The sequence below is a fragment of the Protomyctophum bolini genome (genome assembly GCF_963924005.1).
Source record: "Protomyctophum bolini genome assembly, chromosome: 20".
NCBI lineage: Eukaryota > Metazoa > Chordata > Actinopteri > Myctophiformes > Myctophidae > Protomyctophum > Protomyctophum bolini.
In genome coordinates this window covers 27279334-27296655 of record NC_137881.1, presented here as the reverse complement: position 1 = coordinate 27296655, position 17322 = coordinate 27279334, and the positions used below count along the sequence as shown (strand labels likewise).

Genomic DNA, 17322 nt, shown 5'->3' with positions numbered 1-17322 from the left:
AAAATATTCTCCACTCTCACTCACTACTAGACCATACTTCATTGTCTCCACCAGGCCAATGGGGAGAGAGTATGTTTTGCACTCCGTCCGTGTGTCCGTCCATCCGTCCGTCTGTTAACAGCTAATCTCTGGCATGCACCGTTAACCCGGTCGATGCCAAACTTTGCACACACACTCCCTGGATGCCAACGATGAACCTCTGCCCCAAATTTTCCAGAACGGTCTGTTATAGCGCCACCAGGAGGCCACAACCTGACCTGACCTGGTGGAGACCTGTGCCCCGAGGGGCACTTTATCTAGTTTGTTTTTGGGATGGCACTTCTGTGGTTTTGTTTTTAGAACAGTCTCCTGGGAATTGCAGTTCTAACAGACAGACACTACCAGAGGGGTGTTGCTAAAAAAAGACAAAATATTAAAAAAAATATGACTTTTTTTTATATAAGCACCATCCTTCAACCCACATCACTCAGATAATTACAGATCAGATTAAGCATATAGTTTCATGCCATCCAGTTCTCCCCCCACACATTTCTGCCTATACCGATCTGCTAAGATATCTCATTCTGATATTGCCATAGTCACAGAGAAACATTATGCCTAATCACGTTACTTCATCATTCATATATTCATTCTTTCCTGCTCCATGTCGCTTGCCCACAATGATGGCGTCTTTCCCCCCTACGCTAACATTAATTCAGTGAGTGAGTAATATCAGAGTGATATTTGGAAACAGCGAGGGCATTATGTACAATGTTACAATGCTGGCTCCTGAAAGCCCAAGCATAGAATGGCCGACATTTACCTCTCTCGTGAGGCGGGACAGCTCGTGCATTCATGTGCACAACTGCACGTGCACGTGTACACAGAACAAGACAACAATGTCGCGCACACGGGTACACGGACTATGCTCGCACACACACACACACACACACACACAGGCTGTGGAGTGCTTATATCAACCTCCATAAGCATGGTTAGGAATTAAGGACATGAACGTAGAAAAACGAGGAATACAAAGGCGCGCGCGCGCGCGCGCGCACACACACACACACACGCACACACCGAGGCTTGCTGAATTACTCAATATTCATTCTCTTCAAGCCCAGATCAGTCCACACAATCAATACACCTGACCCCTTACCCAAGGCTATTCTCTGACACGGCACACGGCATATGTCTGCTCCCATTAACAGCATAGTGACATGATCAGCTTCCCATGTGATCACTATAGTTACAGACGTTTGTGTGCTTGTGTTTGAATGCCAAACGTCTTTCTTAATTCAAGGTTGGCGAGAGGAAGAACTTCAAAGTTATAGAGGCACAGGACGGAATCCTAAAGTATAGCTGTTTTTGTCCCATCCTGTCCAAGTCTGCTCAATGGAGAACGCAGTGTTACAGTCTCAGAGGATGTTGTCTGAAAGGGTTATGGCACAGTGTACAATCCAGCTCCAAGAATGAAATATTAGTGGACCTATATAGTTTCGAGCCCTGGGGTGGGGACCCCAGTACTGCATATAGGGTTTCAGTTGTTAAGTTAACTCTGGGTCCATTTGTGTCAATTTTTTTTTTGTAAAAATGTCAGCACGCTCTAATCTTGACCCCTAAAAACAGCAACTAATAACAACAAATAATAGCAGAGCTAAGAAAAAGAGGCCACGGGACAAATTAATGTAATCCTGTGTACATCCTGGATGTTGTGACGATAACACATCGGAAGTCATCAGTCATAACATTGCTTCACAACTCCAAAAGAGTGTGCTGCCATGTGTCTGTCTGTCTGTCTGTCTGTCTGTCTGTCTGTCTGTCTGTCTGTCTGTCTGTCTGTCTGTCTGTCTGTCTGTCTGTCTGTCTGTCTGTCTGTCTGTCTGTCGGTCTCTGCATGTGTAGTGTATGTGATGACCCCCCCCCTCCCCTTTTCTGTTTTGGCATGTCGTCCACCCTCCCACCCTCCCTCCCTCCGTCCCCCCATGCCGACCACCCTCTCCCTCCACATGCATAGCTGAGCTGGTGGGTGTAAAAATAGACCGGGGGGGTTGTGTGAATGGACTAGGGCACTGGCATATAGCAATGAGGAAGAGGCACTGTAGTTCACAGTGGCAGCAGTAGAGCTAAACGAGGCTATAGGCTACAGTAGACATCTGACTCTCCAGGGTGACGGAAGGTACCACAGCACCCACCGCTCATTGGCCAAGTGAAGTTTCATCCGGCTTTGGGAGTTACCCCCCCCCCAGCCCACACACATGCATGGTAGCCCCACCACCCGGAGCCAAGGTTGTAGGGGGACGGGGAGCTATAGGGGAGAGGCGATCGATCAATGGATTGGTAAAACCTTTTGGCGGAATTGGACACGAACCTGCCTCGGATTTCATAAAGTTTTGATGCGGGATAGAGGTCGCCATGGGTAACGCTGCCCTGTGCAAGGTGTGCGGCTCGGACAAGGGCCTGAGGAGCCCCAGGAGTCAGTCCAACGAGGACCCCAACGCTTTGCCCGACTACTACTGCTCTGAGCATTATCCACGTCAACAACAGGCGCCGAAACCGGTAAGACCCTGAAGACAGATGTTGTATACGACAATGTCGTTGTGGGCCGAACATGCAGATGTGACACACTGTGAGCTTGTACAGTAGATATACATATTTCAGTAGATACAGTAGATATACATGTTTCTGCACAACATGTTGTGTGATGAGTGAACCAGGCTTATTTGCAGAGTCAAGAGGCTAACGATGTCAGAGGACATCTTCTTTGCACTATAGGCCTGTAATGCAACAAAAAAAAGCATTAACATGGTTAAACAAGTTATATATTTAATTACAATATTGGTCTTTGTTATATCATTTGAAACGTAGCTTTATTATTCTTATTCTTAAGGATTCTTGAGGTTGTCCCTCAATTGTCATGTCTTGGTTGTTTGAAGATATATTATTTCTGTAGCTACTGTATGTTAAATGCAGGTTTTGGGACAGTTCTTTCAAGAAGACAGATTTCTAAGTGGTTAATAAAACACCCGCCAGTGAATCATACAGCTGTATGAAGGTGAAAGTCTCTCACTCCCCCCCCCCCCCCCTCCAGCTGTCACACAGCTGATCACGTTGTTTTTATTTAGACTGTCATTTATGGTACAGTACCTGTTAATCTAGTACATTTGCTTAGGAACTGCATTGTGAAGTTGTGTGTGTGTGTGTGTGTGTGTGTGTGTGTGTGTGCGCGCGTGTGTGCATGTGCGTGTGTTGTGCACACACGTCCATGATATGGAAAGGCGTTTGGGCATTTTACTTTGAAATGTGTGGTGTCACTGGTTGAACGTGGTTGTGTGAGTATGGGGGAGGTTCTGTGTAGTTGTGTGTCTGTTTGCGTGCACGTGTGTGTGCGTTCGTGCGTGCGTGCGTGTCAGTTCCTCTGCTCTCTCTTTAAAGGACACTGTGACAGGTCCTGTGACATGTTCTGCCCTTGTCCTTGCGGCTCTTAGGAGATATACTATACTGCAGTGGTTCATTTGAAACACTTGGGAATGAACTTTAGCAGCATGCCAACACTCTAACACTATTAGAGTCACTATACTCACACTCAGTGATTAGTCGAGGCAGGTTCCCTTTTGGATACAGTGACATCTCATAAATGAGAGGCCCCAACTTTCCATTTCTGTCTCTTTATTGCAAAGTACAAAATGCCTGGAGTTAGACAAAATGCCCTTTGGTCAAGGACACCGGCAGGAGTGTATTCCTTTAGTATACTGGCTAAGATGGTAGTAGCTGAGTGGCTAGAGAGGCCGTCTGGGAATCGGAAGGTCGCTGAGGTTTGACCCTCGGCTCGCCCAGTCCACATAAACCTCCTAATACCATAAACATAATATTAATCCAAAATGATGCAGGCGCCGGAAATACTGTATATCTTCTCTGCCGGGTGAAAACCTCATATGTCCAAATCTGTTGCTATTCAGGATATTACAAAAATAAAGCAAAAGTAGCAGGTCGACAAGCTCAAAACACGTCACTTTGCACCGCGCTTCGAGCTTGCAGATCTTCTACTTTTGACACTTTTGTGTGACGCTGTAGTATGATCAAGTAGGGCGTTAACTTACAAACAAACACAAACGGTTAGAATATGGAGATTATAGGAGATATTGGTTTCTGCCCGACAGCCAACAAAATGTATTTTACAGTGAATAAATACCATGTCCGACAGCGTATTGTCGGGAACGTGTTCATTACTTATTGAGCAGTAGGTTTTGGTATAAACACTGTAATTGCCGGGACATCGCCAAATTAATGTTGACTTTTAACAAACCCTCAGCGTGTGCTCTTAGTGTGGACATTTAAATGACCACGTGAGGCCCAACAACAATAATACTGTGGGGAGAAATCATCACAGCGTTCTCTGAGCTCAAAGGCTTAGGCACTTGAAGCGTTTTCGTGCAGCAATTGGTGAAAGGTTGAGGTGTATAAATAAATATAAAGGGTACTGCCAAACCTTTGACACACACGCGCACACACGCGCGCACACGCACATGCACACCTAAAACAGTAATTAATTGTCCATCTTCCTTTACATCACTTGACTGGAGTCAGTACACTTTACTCAAAGTACACGACAAACGATAACCGAAATGTCAACACCAACCACCTGCTGTAATTTAGACATTCAACAGACGCTCTTATCGAGAGCGACTTACAAAGTGCAAGATCACAGTAAATGGCATGACGGGGTAAATGGCTGGGCACTTAAATAGAGTGCAAAGAAAACAATTAAGTGCTGCAAAGTAATTAAGGCGTCAGGTCAGGTACAGTAAACATCAAACTCATCCTCTGTCCAAACAACTTTCGTATAGTGGCATTTGTGGTCAAGCAAACGGCGTATGGTTAACAGTGAGACTGCACAGTCGTAACTCGGAAATGAGGGGGGATAATAGGAGGTCATTCCACACACAGCTTGGAGGCCAGGAGGTAGAAGAATCTAGGATGCTAATGCTTGGAGTTATGGCTGGACTATCCTGAGCTAACGCTAGACCTTTCTGGCCTAGATGGGAGGGTCGCGGCTCAGATTTGCGCACACCCTGATTGTCTGTCCGTCAGCCCCGGTCTCCCCCCCCTTAGTGCAGCACTGTTATTGTGTCGACCAGAAGCAGAAACCACCTGTTGCTGGAGTATACCATTCTAACGCTTTTTATAGGTATTTACGGTGTGGTGGGTTCTTCAGCCATTCTCCTCATTTTCCTCGCATAGCCTCGTTTGAAGTTCCACTGGTAATGATTTCCTCACGGTGTTATGTTGAGGGGTGCACACCGCTCAGAGCCCTGACGTCACATCATTTGGAGCGACGCCTATACGCGGAAGGGTTGACTCCCACTTTTAGGCCAGTGCAGCCCATGCATAAATAAATTCATTTTTCGCAATGAAAGTCTGGGTATCGAGGCTATGGCTAGACTGTCTGATGACATGGAGAGAGTGGGACACAGACAGCAGGTACATAGAGTCTAGAACTAGATCATGACTTGGGAGGCATGGAGGAAAAGAGTCTGTGGGAGTGAGACAGACACAGGTATACAGCAGAGAGAGAGAGAGAGAGAGATGGAGAGAAAGAGGACGTCTGATACAGCTCCACTGTTGAACATCATCAGGTCTCTTGCTCTGGGTCGGGCCGGGGGGCGACGCCATGCAGAGAGCCAATGAGCTGCACCAATCTTCTCCATTTTGGGTCGATCTAGTGCCAGCGACAAGCTCAGTTGGTGTAGGTCCCTGCGTGCCATCAATCCACATGGTGCTGCAGGGAGCACCACGGGGGGAGTTTCCAGCCGGGCAGCTTTTGGTTCGAAGTGGAGGATATAATAGCGTGAGTGGGGTTGTTCAAGGCCAGGGGGGAGTCTTTTCATATGGCCCGTATACCAGCCCACCCGACGCCAGTTGAGACACAGGGGTGCTGTTGGGTGCCATTGAACACTGTGGCGTCATTTGTAATGCGTTGTTCGTAAACTGCACACATACGTATACAGGAGTAACTTACTATCAATTAAGATTATACAAGAAGTAGGCCTTGATTGCTGATTCTGTAGTATGTCTTGTTGCACAGTCCGTTACACATTCTAAACGTCTGCATGGTGTGGCCATAGGAGATAGTCTAAAATAGTCTGTGCTATGAATGTATGCACAATTTGCATATAGATTAGACTTACATCAAGATGTAGTAGTAGTGAGTGATAAGACATGAGCTTTGAGATCTTTTCTTTCCGAAGACCCCTCAACCTGTTTTTAGACCTGTTATGCTGCTCTGCCTTTACCTCTGGCTCCACCTCCTGACCTGTGACACCTTGACCCATGTGCACATTGGTGTCACTGTATACAGTGCAGCTAAGTGGCATATTTAGCGCCTATATTGTATTACAACCAATTCAGTATTCCCACATAGAGGAGCAAGCAGGACAGGAATTTTAAAGGGAAACCGTTTGGTCATTGTATTGCCTACTTTTTGAGCACCATAAACCGTTTTTTTCAAGTTGCTTGATTTAGTATTTAGATATTTGGTTATTCGTTTTAGCTGCCCCGCCCCCTTCCTATACAAACTCATCGTAACTTTCAAACTCCATTTTAACTGGTGTGCATCTGTGTCAAAGTCAAAGTCATACGATTTTGTCACACATGTTACCGCAGTGAAAATTTGTTCTCCGCATTTGACCCATCTCTTGGAGCAGTGAGTCGCAGCGAAGGAGCGGTGAGCTACAGCCGTGCCGCGCAGGGAGGCATTTTTACAGTCTTTGGTATGACCCGGGCCAGGGATCGAACCCCGACCTCCCAGTTTCAGGGCGGACACTCTAACCACAAGGCCACTGTCTGGCCACTGTGTCTGTTGCAGCAGCTTCTCTTCTCAGTGAATTAGTACAATCATTGCTCCTCGTATCGTCCATATTTCAACTTTTAAAGTAACAGTTTGGAACATACAAGGTTTCAACGTATAGCAAAGTTATGCAATACGTTTTCATGCACAATGAAATTGCTTGTTCAGACAGTATAGCCTATACACCTAGCTAACATTCAAATACTCAGCATGAATTTGTGAGCTTTGTCTGCTGAGTTACATATTGAAATGAAGAAACGAAACATCATGCAGAATATTCCATTATTATGAACGTCGTGTACTTTGCCATTAAGTGCCTCTGTTTTGCGACTCTAAATTAGCATGAACGTATACCTAATCAAGGAAACTCAAGGGCCACCTCTGTCGTGTGGTATGCAAATCAGTCCACTAGGACTGCTCTGATTGGTTGGAACTTTCTGCCTGGAGGGGTCAAATCCCGCTTGAGTTGGTGTTTGTCTCTGTGCACGTCAGCAATGATTACTGAATATGGAATGCACCTGTAGAATGGATAATGATTTTGTTTTCATATACTGTAAACCATTTGAACATATACCACCCCAATGTGTAAAGCCTTCGGTAATGTTAGAGCACTGTGTAGTGACACAGTGACAGAGTGCTTTCATGTCTTGTCTCAGCCTAGTTCTACCGAAGCAGGGCATGCAAGGCAACCCTGGGGAGCGTTTAGTGCCCCCCCCCCCCCCCCCTAATATCTGAGTGATATTTGGAACAGCGAGGGCATTATGTACAATGTTACAATGCTGGCTCCTCCTGAAAGCCCATGCATAGAATGGCCAACATTTACCTCTCTCGTGAGGCGGGACAGCTCGTGCATTAATGTGCACGACTGCACGCACGCACGCACGAACACACGCACACACACACACACACACACACACACACACACACACACAGAGATCATAGCGATGGCTGCAGCGTGCGGTTGCTAGTAAACAGTGATGATCTCTTGTTCTGCCCTGATGGCCAAGAATAGAAGGTCTCTCTCTCCAATCACATTCAACAAGGACACAGTTGGCTGCGTGCGTGCGTGCGTGCATGTGTCTGTGCACGTGCCTCGTAAGTAGCCTATACTAGTGATGTGGGCTATGATTCGCCATGGGACACGGGGGTAGGGGGTAATGGCTCCTTTGTGCATACTGTGGTCGGTGCTTTTGGAACACGCACACACACACACACACACACACACACACACACACACACACACACACACACACACACACACACACTCACACACACAATGCACGCATGCATGCCACACATACACGCAGAGATGTCAAATGACTCAGGTCTTTCACATGTTGTGTTGCTTTGACCTTTTTTCCAAAGCAGAAACACAGAGAGAACTGTTAGAGGGAGGGAGGAGAGAGAGAGAGAGAGAGAGAGAGAGAGAGACAGAGAGAGGTTAATCTCAACCATTTTCTTCTCTTTGATATTCATTGGGCCACATTATATTGGATTTGTATCTCTGGTACCTCAATCTAACCACAAATCGGAAATTTGGTTCCATTTGCACACGCTTGAGATGTATAAACCTTTATTTGCACTTTATTTGCACTTTATTTGCAATAAACCTTCATTTATTTAGCTGCATGGGGAGCACCTGGGACACCCTATAGAAGGACCCCTGTCCTGGACGTCCATGGACCCCACGTTGAAAACCACTGCTGTAGAGAGTTTAAATCCAGGCACCGCCTCCGTGCGTGCGTTTCCATGTGATTTCCTCCGCCGTGTGCAACCACTATATACCGAATGCTCTGTTGTCATGGGAACCTGAGGAGGCAGGTCAGCGCTTGTCTCCGTGGTAACTGGGGGGGGGGGGGGGGGGGGGGTGTTTGGATGTATCCGCGACATTGGTCGATCGTCTGGGATGGGTGGGTGGGTGGGTGGGTGGGCGGTGGGTGTGTTTACATTATTGATAAAGGCTCCATTTATGAAGACAGAAGAGGCAATGGGTAGATGAATGTTTGATGTCGTCTGTCAGAGACAGGGCTTTAGCGGCTGCGTTTTGTCGCGCTTGACAAACTTGATTAAGTGTGAGTTTGTGTGTGTGTATGTGTATGAGTGAGCGATAATTAGGACCGTCTAGTCATGGCCGGACCATAATTCAGGCTAGAGCAAAAGAAACATGTTGTTGAAGATTATGAAGAATCAAAACATAACATTCTTTCATTGAAGTGTGGTTTAGGAAAGGGTTTAGTAGTTGCTTACAACATGAGTCTTATACAGGGGGACCCCAATGGGGTCCTCAGAGTTATTACAGGGGAACCGCCAAATCGTTGTGTTATAGGAATTAATTTCTTCTCCTTTTTTACTATAATTGTTAGGAAAATATCATTGCGTAAACAAACAAAAAATCTGAATTCATACAATTTATACAGTGCCGTCAAACAAGTCTATGAAAGCTATCTATGAAATCTGTGAAAAGGTTTAATGTGCAACACAGTTGTATACAATATGTAGTGGGGGTCCCTGCTGGCTTACAACTCGCAGAACCCGCCTGTGCTGAGAGAGTGTTACAGTATTATGCCAAGTGCACTTTGAAAACACTCACCCCCTAGGACACTGTCCGATTAATATGAAACAATTTCTGTAGGAAGTGGGTAGGCACTGCATGTAGTCCCCCCCCCATTTTCATGAATGTTAAGTGCTTGTCATTCAAAACCCCACTTGTTCAAGAAGTCATTTTGGCTTCAGCATACTTTAACAGTATAACACAAGGAGGATTAGAGCAGGTCTTTTATAATGCGAGCCTGTGGCTCTTTAAGGAATCCGGGGGGCTAATGTTCAGTCCCATTGTGTGGTGGCTGGTGGCGCTGTATCTACAATGCTAACCCTGTCTCTGTCTATATGTATGTCGCTGTGTCGTCTCGGCTAACTGCTTACTGACTGAGTCATAGGCCCCGATCAAGGCCTGCCAAGGCATTATTCAGCTATAGAAACTACCAGAAGATGATTCATCATCAGTGATGTCAGACTCATACAGTTTGGTGCTCAAACAACCAGGGGCTGTGGGCTGCTGTCCCACAGGGGTCAACACCCACAGGGTGACACTCGCATGACGTCTAATTTATGGCCTTGGTTGGTCAGCACTAGGGATGGGAATTTTGACCAACTAACATAACCTCAACTAACATAACCTGACCCACATCAACTAACTACAGGGCGGCAGTGGCTCAGGAGGTAGAGCAGCTCATTTTTATGAGTAACCGGTCCGGTACCTCGGGAAATGTGGATTCTGTTCCTATACTTAGAACCTAATTTCGATGCCGAACCCTACCCAGCAGCATTTGAAATGTTTAAATATACATACAGGCCTATACAGTATATGCTGTAACAGTATATTATGCTAAGAATTTTTATTTGAAAGTAATAGAAAATAATAACGCTATATACCTCGCTCTGCCACTAAAAGCAGAAAGATGTTTTGCGAAGCACTTGTTGCGTAACGTACAGTACATATCATTCAGGGGAAATAACCTAAAAAGACAAATAACACCAGTCATGGACTCATGTTATGTTTATTTACAGGCAAGGGGAAACATTACACGTAACACGTGAGATGAAAGATGAAAAATCACACCCGTGTGAACTGAGTGGTGCAACTCCCCTCTCCCCCTGCCTCTCTCTCTCTCTCTCTCTCTCTGTAATTAGCAGGCAACAGTGCAATATATCTCTCTCTCTCTGTAATTAGCAGGCAACAGTGCAATATATCTCTCTCTCTCTCTGTTTCTGGCACAACAGCGCCACTTTTGCCCCTACTGGTACTCTAAACATAGTTACATAGGTTAGGACGGACGTTGCTGTTCCTTGGAGTGGTTGCACCACTCAAAAATACCAATGCAACAACAGTCCAGATCTCCAACATATGCACTATAAAATCATTGTAGCCGAAATTAATAGTAGTAGTAGTAGTAGTAGTAGCCGTCAGCTTCTCACCGCTAACATGAACTCCTTTACTGACACAAACACCAACATGGCTTGTATTTCATGAGGTTTCAGGGCATAATATTGTTGCTTTTACACCTTCACACTGCTGATGACCGCTCAGGTGGCTCAGATGAAGTGCACAGGAGGGACCTGTTAGTTAGGGGTTAAGTGCCTTGCTCAGGGACACTCTGACACATGGACTGGGTGAGCCGAGGGTCAAACTGTGTCGACCGATCCGATTCCCCAGATGGCCTCTCTGTAGCCACTCGGCTTCAGCCGCCTGTCAGCATCACGCTGGTACAGTAACTGGTTGTTGTTGTTGGCCAGTTTCATTTGGCATAGTCTGCTTAAAACCCTTTCTATTCTCCAGGTCCAAACTTTGGCGGACCTCTTCTGGTATTTAGCCAATGTGTCAGATACCGTAGGTCCAACGTCATCATGCAAAAAAGAAATTCTTCCCAATATTAGATATGTCCAATATCACACTAGAGCGGTGTGTAATTGAAACATTCTTAGTAAGAATACTTATGACTCTTTCTGTAGTGAAATTAGAGCAATTTACAAGATTTAACCCATATTGTGTCCCTATTCTGGGCAAGTGGGCATATCGGTGAACTCAAGATTCAATGCAACACTTGTATGCGGCTGTTTTTGTCAAATAGATTTGGTGTAGAGGGGAAAAAGAAGGGGGGACAAGGATAAACCCCTGAAGTATATATGGTTTAAGACAGTGGTATACTTACTACTATAGTACAGCAGTTGTGCACAGCGTACGTCCCCATTCCGTGGACGAGTTCGGTGGAGGATGGAAGTTATATAGCAGCAGCTGAAGTTCAGCCAGGGTTGCAGAGATAGCTGGCCTTGCAGGGTCTCTGTGATGCAGTGCAGCCTCACTGCAGCACACACAGACAGACACCATCAAACTGCCGACCACTGGGACTCACATCAAAGAGTGTGTGTGTGTGTGTGTGTGTGTGTGTGTGTGTGTGTGTGTGTGTGTGTGTGTGTGTGTGTGTGTGCGTGTGCGTGTGCGTGCGCATGTGTGCGATACAGCCACCACTGCAGCACTGTTGGGCACTCATTTCATGAAATTGGTGGTCCTTTTTCATCCCCCTTCTGCTTCTATTAGAATGTGTCAACTGATGACAGGACTCTATAATGACGTGTCAGTTTCCATACAACACTTCATTAACTGTTGTGCCTCTGTATCTTGATGAAGTGTACGCTCTCCCCTTTGACCTCAAGTTAAAGCATGTGAAAATTGGACCAGAGTAGTTCTTTATGTCATTTAACGTTTGAGGGACAGAGGGATGCATAGTCAGGCATAATTAAGGTAGCCTCGGAAACCCAGACGTTTTTATTTCCAGGGAGGGAAAAAAAAGTCTGGGTCCGAGTCCACTTCAATACGGCATAGAGTAGCGCAAACGTCGATCACTCTCTGCTGATTTCTGATCGTCTGCACCTTTGTTAAATTGACGCACACCCGTACACACACACACACACACACACACACACACACACACACACACACACACACACACACACACACACACACACACACACACACACACTCCTCTCTCTCCCTGTCGCTCTAATTAATTAGTCTCATGTCCAGCAGCTGCGCACAGTTTCTACTGCCGGGAGCTGCCTATGCCATAGGAAGCATAGGTGAGTGGCCAGGCAAGGCATAAGGCTACATTTTGTTTTTTGGGGGAAAGCGTGCACACTCTTATCAAACTCTTAGCTGTCTGTCTAATAGAAGGATATAAATGTCCCGTCAGCACAGGGTTGTTTATCTTGGCTGAGTGTTTCATCACAGCAGGAGGTGAGACTCAGCCGAGTGCCTTTTAACATTGGGTACCAGCCAGGCTCTGAATTCCAATGTAACAGGTCGAAAAGGCTGAGTCATTCTGCCTTCTGCTGACTCTGGTGGTCCATTGCTATAGTTCGGCATCCACAAACAGAGGTCATGTCCATTGTCCTGCACACATGAAAGAGTAGTATGGTCATTTTGTTATTATCTCCATAAAAGGTAATCTTCAGTGATTTTCTTTTCGTTATAGCTTCCACTGCACAATGCACAAAGACATAACGGAACAATAATAATAATAATAGTAACCTATTCATCCTAAAAAGTAACATTGTGTTCTGTTCAATACTTTATTGAGCTTGATTGTTTCTCCAAAATGTCAAGGAAAATTTGAAAAACTAAAGTCACATTTTTTTGTTGTTTTGGAAGAGCCTTGGCTCGACTCGTCTTCGATAATAAACCTTTGGAGCAGATGAGTGTGCGGGTTCTCTTCTCTTTTTCTGATGTCACTTTTGAACCCAGCACCTCCACTAAGTGATGTGCGTATTTTACTATAGTTTCTGGCAGGTTTCCCCCCCCCCCCCTAAATTGTGTGATTATCATTGGGGATAGATGAAACTCTATATAGCATAAATGACAGTGGTTTTTCTAATGCAAGCGCTTCTTTCTGTCTCTTCCAGTCGGACAGCAACACCAGTTTCCTCCGGGCAGCGAGAGCCGGGAACATCGACAAAGTTCTGGAATTTCTCAAGGGGGGAGTAGACATCGGCACCTGCAATCAGGTAGGAAGGAGACGAGGATGGATGGATTACGCACGCACACACACACACACACACACACACACACACTCACACAAATACAAACTTCACTGACATTCTTGACCAGGTTATTATTTTACCTACATTATGTGACGTTGAGTCTCTCTGGACCTGCTGTGTGGTTGACAGAGACCAATGTTTGTTTGGTACAGGTTCGGTTGGCACTCAATCATTTCTAGATGTCACCTCTCATGGTCTGGGGATCAAGACCATGGCTGTCGATCTGTTTAAAGTGACAAGGTGACCTTTAGACTTTCCGAGGCTAGTGCTAACGATCATACATTTACGTTGACCATGATAACTTGTATCTTTGGCTACACATATTCCCCTGCTGTTATGTTTTTTTTTGTTGTGGCTTTCACCTTTATTTTATATTTTTTATGGAGGGATAGACAGTAGGCTGACCGGAAATGGGGAGAGAGAGAGGGGGGGGGTGACATGCAGTAAAGGCCGTCGGGATCGGGAGTCGAACCTGCGGCATACTGCCAGACTGGATTAGGAGGGACAGAAAGTGTGAAAGCTGGGAAGGAGAGACTGTAGAGATAACAGACAGCAGGACGGTGTAGGAGGAGAGACAGACAGTAGGAAAGCTGAACAGAAGACAGTGTGCGAGACAGACAGCCCATGGACAGTCCCTGCATATAAGAGACTATGATGGTATTGCCTGTCTTCATGTACCGTACAGGGAGCCACTTTGTCCTTGAATGTCATTAGGAGGACATTTCCTCCACATCCACCAGCACATTAATCTGAATAGTCAATCCATAATCACAATTGATAGTGACAAATATGAAATCCATCCTTTCATTTCAACCACAGATTCCTCATTTGGTACAATTTAGTATAACTATAGTCTATAACAGGGGTTCTGGCTGGGCACCCCCGAACATTCTTTGGCCATGTTTCATTCCTCGGCCTTGTAGGAAAGTCTGTGAAAGGTTTCACGTAAATTGCACGCTGCGTTCATGATTTCAGGCTTTTTGTTCAAAACAGGCCAATCCTGCAAACTTTGAAAGCCAATGTTAGCCAATTAGGATTGAACACATGGCTCTAGAGATAGTGTTTTTCAAAAGTCGGCCTCCTGGTGGCGCTATAACAGGCTGTTCTGGATCATTTGGGGCAGAGGTTCATCGTTGGCATCCAAGGTGTGTGTGTGCAAAATTTGGCATCGACCGGGTTAACAGTGCCGGATATTAGCTGGTAACAGACGTATGGACGGACGCACACACACACACACACACACACACACACACGGACACACGGATGGAGTGCAAAACATACTCTCTCTCCAATGAGGGATGAAGAGTGTTTGGGGTGAAGTAATGTAGGGCCTGAACTCTGAACTGAAGCAGTGAGTTGTTGTCAGACTGCAGTGGAAGATGTGCAGATCTGCAGTTCTGACTGAACTCTCTCTCTCTCTCTCTCTCTCTCTCTCTCTCTCTCTCTCTCTCTCTCTCTGTGGGTTTGAATCATTCTCCTGTCTTTATAGGCCCAGGTCATCATGATCATGTCCTCCAAAGCCATTAGCATTCCGGGCCAGAGGGTGGACAGTGAAAACTGATAGGGTGGAAATAGTTTGAGCCCAACAACGGACACACAGGCAAACAGCCAGCACTCACACTTGGTGGTGTGTGTGTGCGTGTGTGTGTGTGTGTGTGTGTGTGTGTGTGTGTGTGTGTGTGTGTGTGTGTGTGTGTGTGTGTGTGTGTGTGTGTGTTCGTGTGCGTGCATGTGTGTGTGTGTGTGTGTGTGTGTGTGTGTGTGTGTGTGTGTGTCTGTGTGTGTGTGTGTGTGTGTGTGTGTGTGTTCGTGTGTGTTCGTGTGCGTGCATGTGTGTGTGCGCGTGTGTGGGACTTTTCCATTCCCCTCTCCACTTCTGGTCCGTTCTGTTCAGACCCATCCGCGTGCCTCCTCTCTCACACAGACTCACTCATACATATCTGTTCTGGCCGCCGTACATCCTGCAATATGAGCTCTTATCTTATCTGAGGTACTTGTTTCCCCGGCTCCTTCTCTATTCCTGTCTTCTCTCCCTCCCTCTCCTCTGTCCCAACAGCTCCCCTCCCTGTCTGTCCATATGGTCAGTTACGTGCGCGTGCGCTCGTGTTTGTGTGTGTGTGTGTGTGTGTGTGTGTGTGTGTGTGTGTGTGTGTCGTGTGTGTGCGCGTGCACGTACGTGTGATATGGTCTAGAGTCAAATTCCTTTGATGTCATACACACAGGAACAACGGCTCAACGGATCAATGTATGCACTTCTGGAATCAAATACACTCTTATATTAATTAGTGTCGTGGGAAAAATGACATGGTGGGTGTCTACTGTATGTTGTTGTGGCCTGAGAGAGCGTCCTCAAGCATATAGTCAGTGTGCAGGAGACAAGTTGCACATTCCCAGGTCCAGTTGGCCTATACAGTACGTACCACTCCTCTGCATAGAAAGAACGTTTACAGCACGCGAGGTTTAACAACATCCATTGCTGGCATGACAACCGTGAAAAATAGGCGCATGGGGGAATGGCCCTGGATGGTCGTATACGTACATCCAGCACACGTTTACTAATCAATCAAAACCTGCCAAGTGCAATTGTGTAGCTTACCAATCACTTTGGAGAGGCGCGTTCGGCCAGCATCATCGACATTATACTGTAGATCACCAGTGTGCTTGACCTTGAGAACACGGTGAAGTCATCATGCACCTGCACGCATACGGCAGCAGTCAACACAGCACAGACATGGCAGTGACAAAAAGAGGCAATTATGCCTTGTACACCAGTGAAATATCACTCATAGCTGGGCCTCAATAGGCATGTATTTCCCTACAGGCCAATACCAAAACGATATATAGACCTATATACCTACGCCATGCCCTGAAGATAAAGATGACTCTTATTACTAATGTTGGACAGTTCTGCTAGTTCTGCTCTGTAGTTAATACTGCAGTGGGGGCTTGCTTTTGAAGCCCCGGAGCTGCGGTTTGGAGTTCTCTGTATAGTCATAAGATTAACAGCATCAGATGCATTATTCACGGCGTTTGTCAGGAACAGCTTCCGGAACAGTACGCTAGTCGCTCCTTATTTTGTCAAACCCGTCGTCTGGACCAGTGTACAGTGAAGCACAGATTTCGAGTAGAAAATAAGTAATTCAACAGCCACCATAATGACTTTAATGGCACGGCAGGCCTTTTTATGTACACTGCTCTTTAGTACTGAGAGCGTCTCAATGACATGCATGTTGACGAGTTAAGGCCTCTACATAATTAGTGTTAATTACTAATTAGTGTTTGAGCTGCTTTTGTCCCCCTCCCCCAACACGTCCCGGGGGAAATACACCAGCCCTGGCAAATTACATTTTTAGTCGCACGGAACAACCATGGAGGCAATACATCTAGAATACGTATTATGAGTGCTCAGATATTAACCACTTACTGCAAGTCATCTTCACCTGACTGATGGTTGCTCAGAGGCACTCTAAGTATGAGCTGTAACTACGGTATCTTGCTCAGGGACACTTTGACACATGCTGGAGACACCAGACTGCTTCTCGACCCTGACTAAGTGATGGCCGCCCCCATAAATAGGGGTCATGGTGTGTGACGATGTGACAGCTTGTCCACCTGGCGTGGTGAACGGAGGGCAGTGGAGGAGATGGCTGGCTGCCGTTAGAGAAGATGGATGGGCCTGCCAGAGGTTGCAGACAGTAGGGTTTTTATTGGAGACTGGCGAGTGGGTCCACCATTATATGAGTTTGCTCCATGCATTGCTTCCGTCCTTTGGGTTAAAAGGCTCATATTATGTTATGTCTCAGGTCAGATTTTGATGATGAGTCCTGTTTCAAGTCAGAACAATAACTTTGAGTTGTATAGTTACCTTGCCATGGTTCAACTCCAAAGGTGGACAAGAA

General features: G+C 46.1%; 1 protein-coding gene across 5 annotated transcripts in view; it reads left to right on the top strand.

Moving 5' to 3' along the window:
* Window positions 1–17322, top strand: part of LOC308334992 (uncharacterized protein) — a gene marked incomplete at its 5' end in the record, with an annotated part of 160372 nt that overhangs the window by 52966 nt on the left and 90084 nt on the right. For 4 of the 5 annotated variants that reach the window (XM_080791913.1, XM_080791912.1, XM_080791911.1 and 1 more), the window contains 2 exons: window positions 2398–2541; window positions 13286–13387. In XM_080791913.1, the coding sequence (XP_080648039.1) occupies window positions 2398–2541; window positions 13286–13387 (246 nt within the window). Of the gene's footprint in view, window positions 1–2397; window positions 2542–13285; window positions 13388–17322 lie in introns of those variants that run through there. The other variant, XM_080791914.1, reaches the window with a different exon arrangement.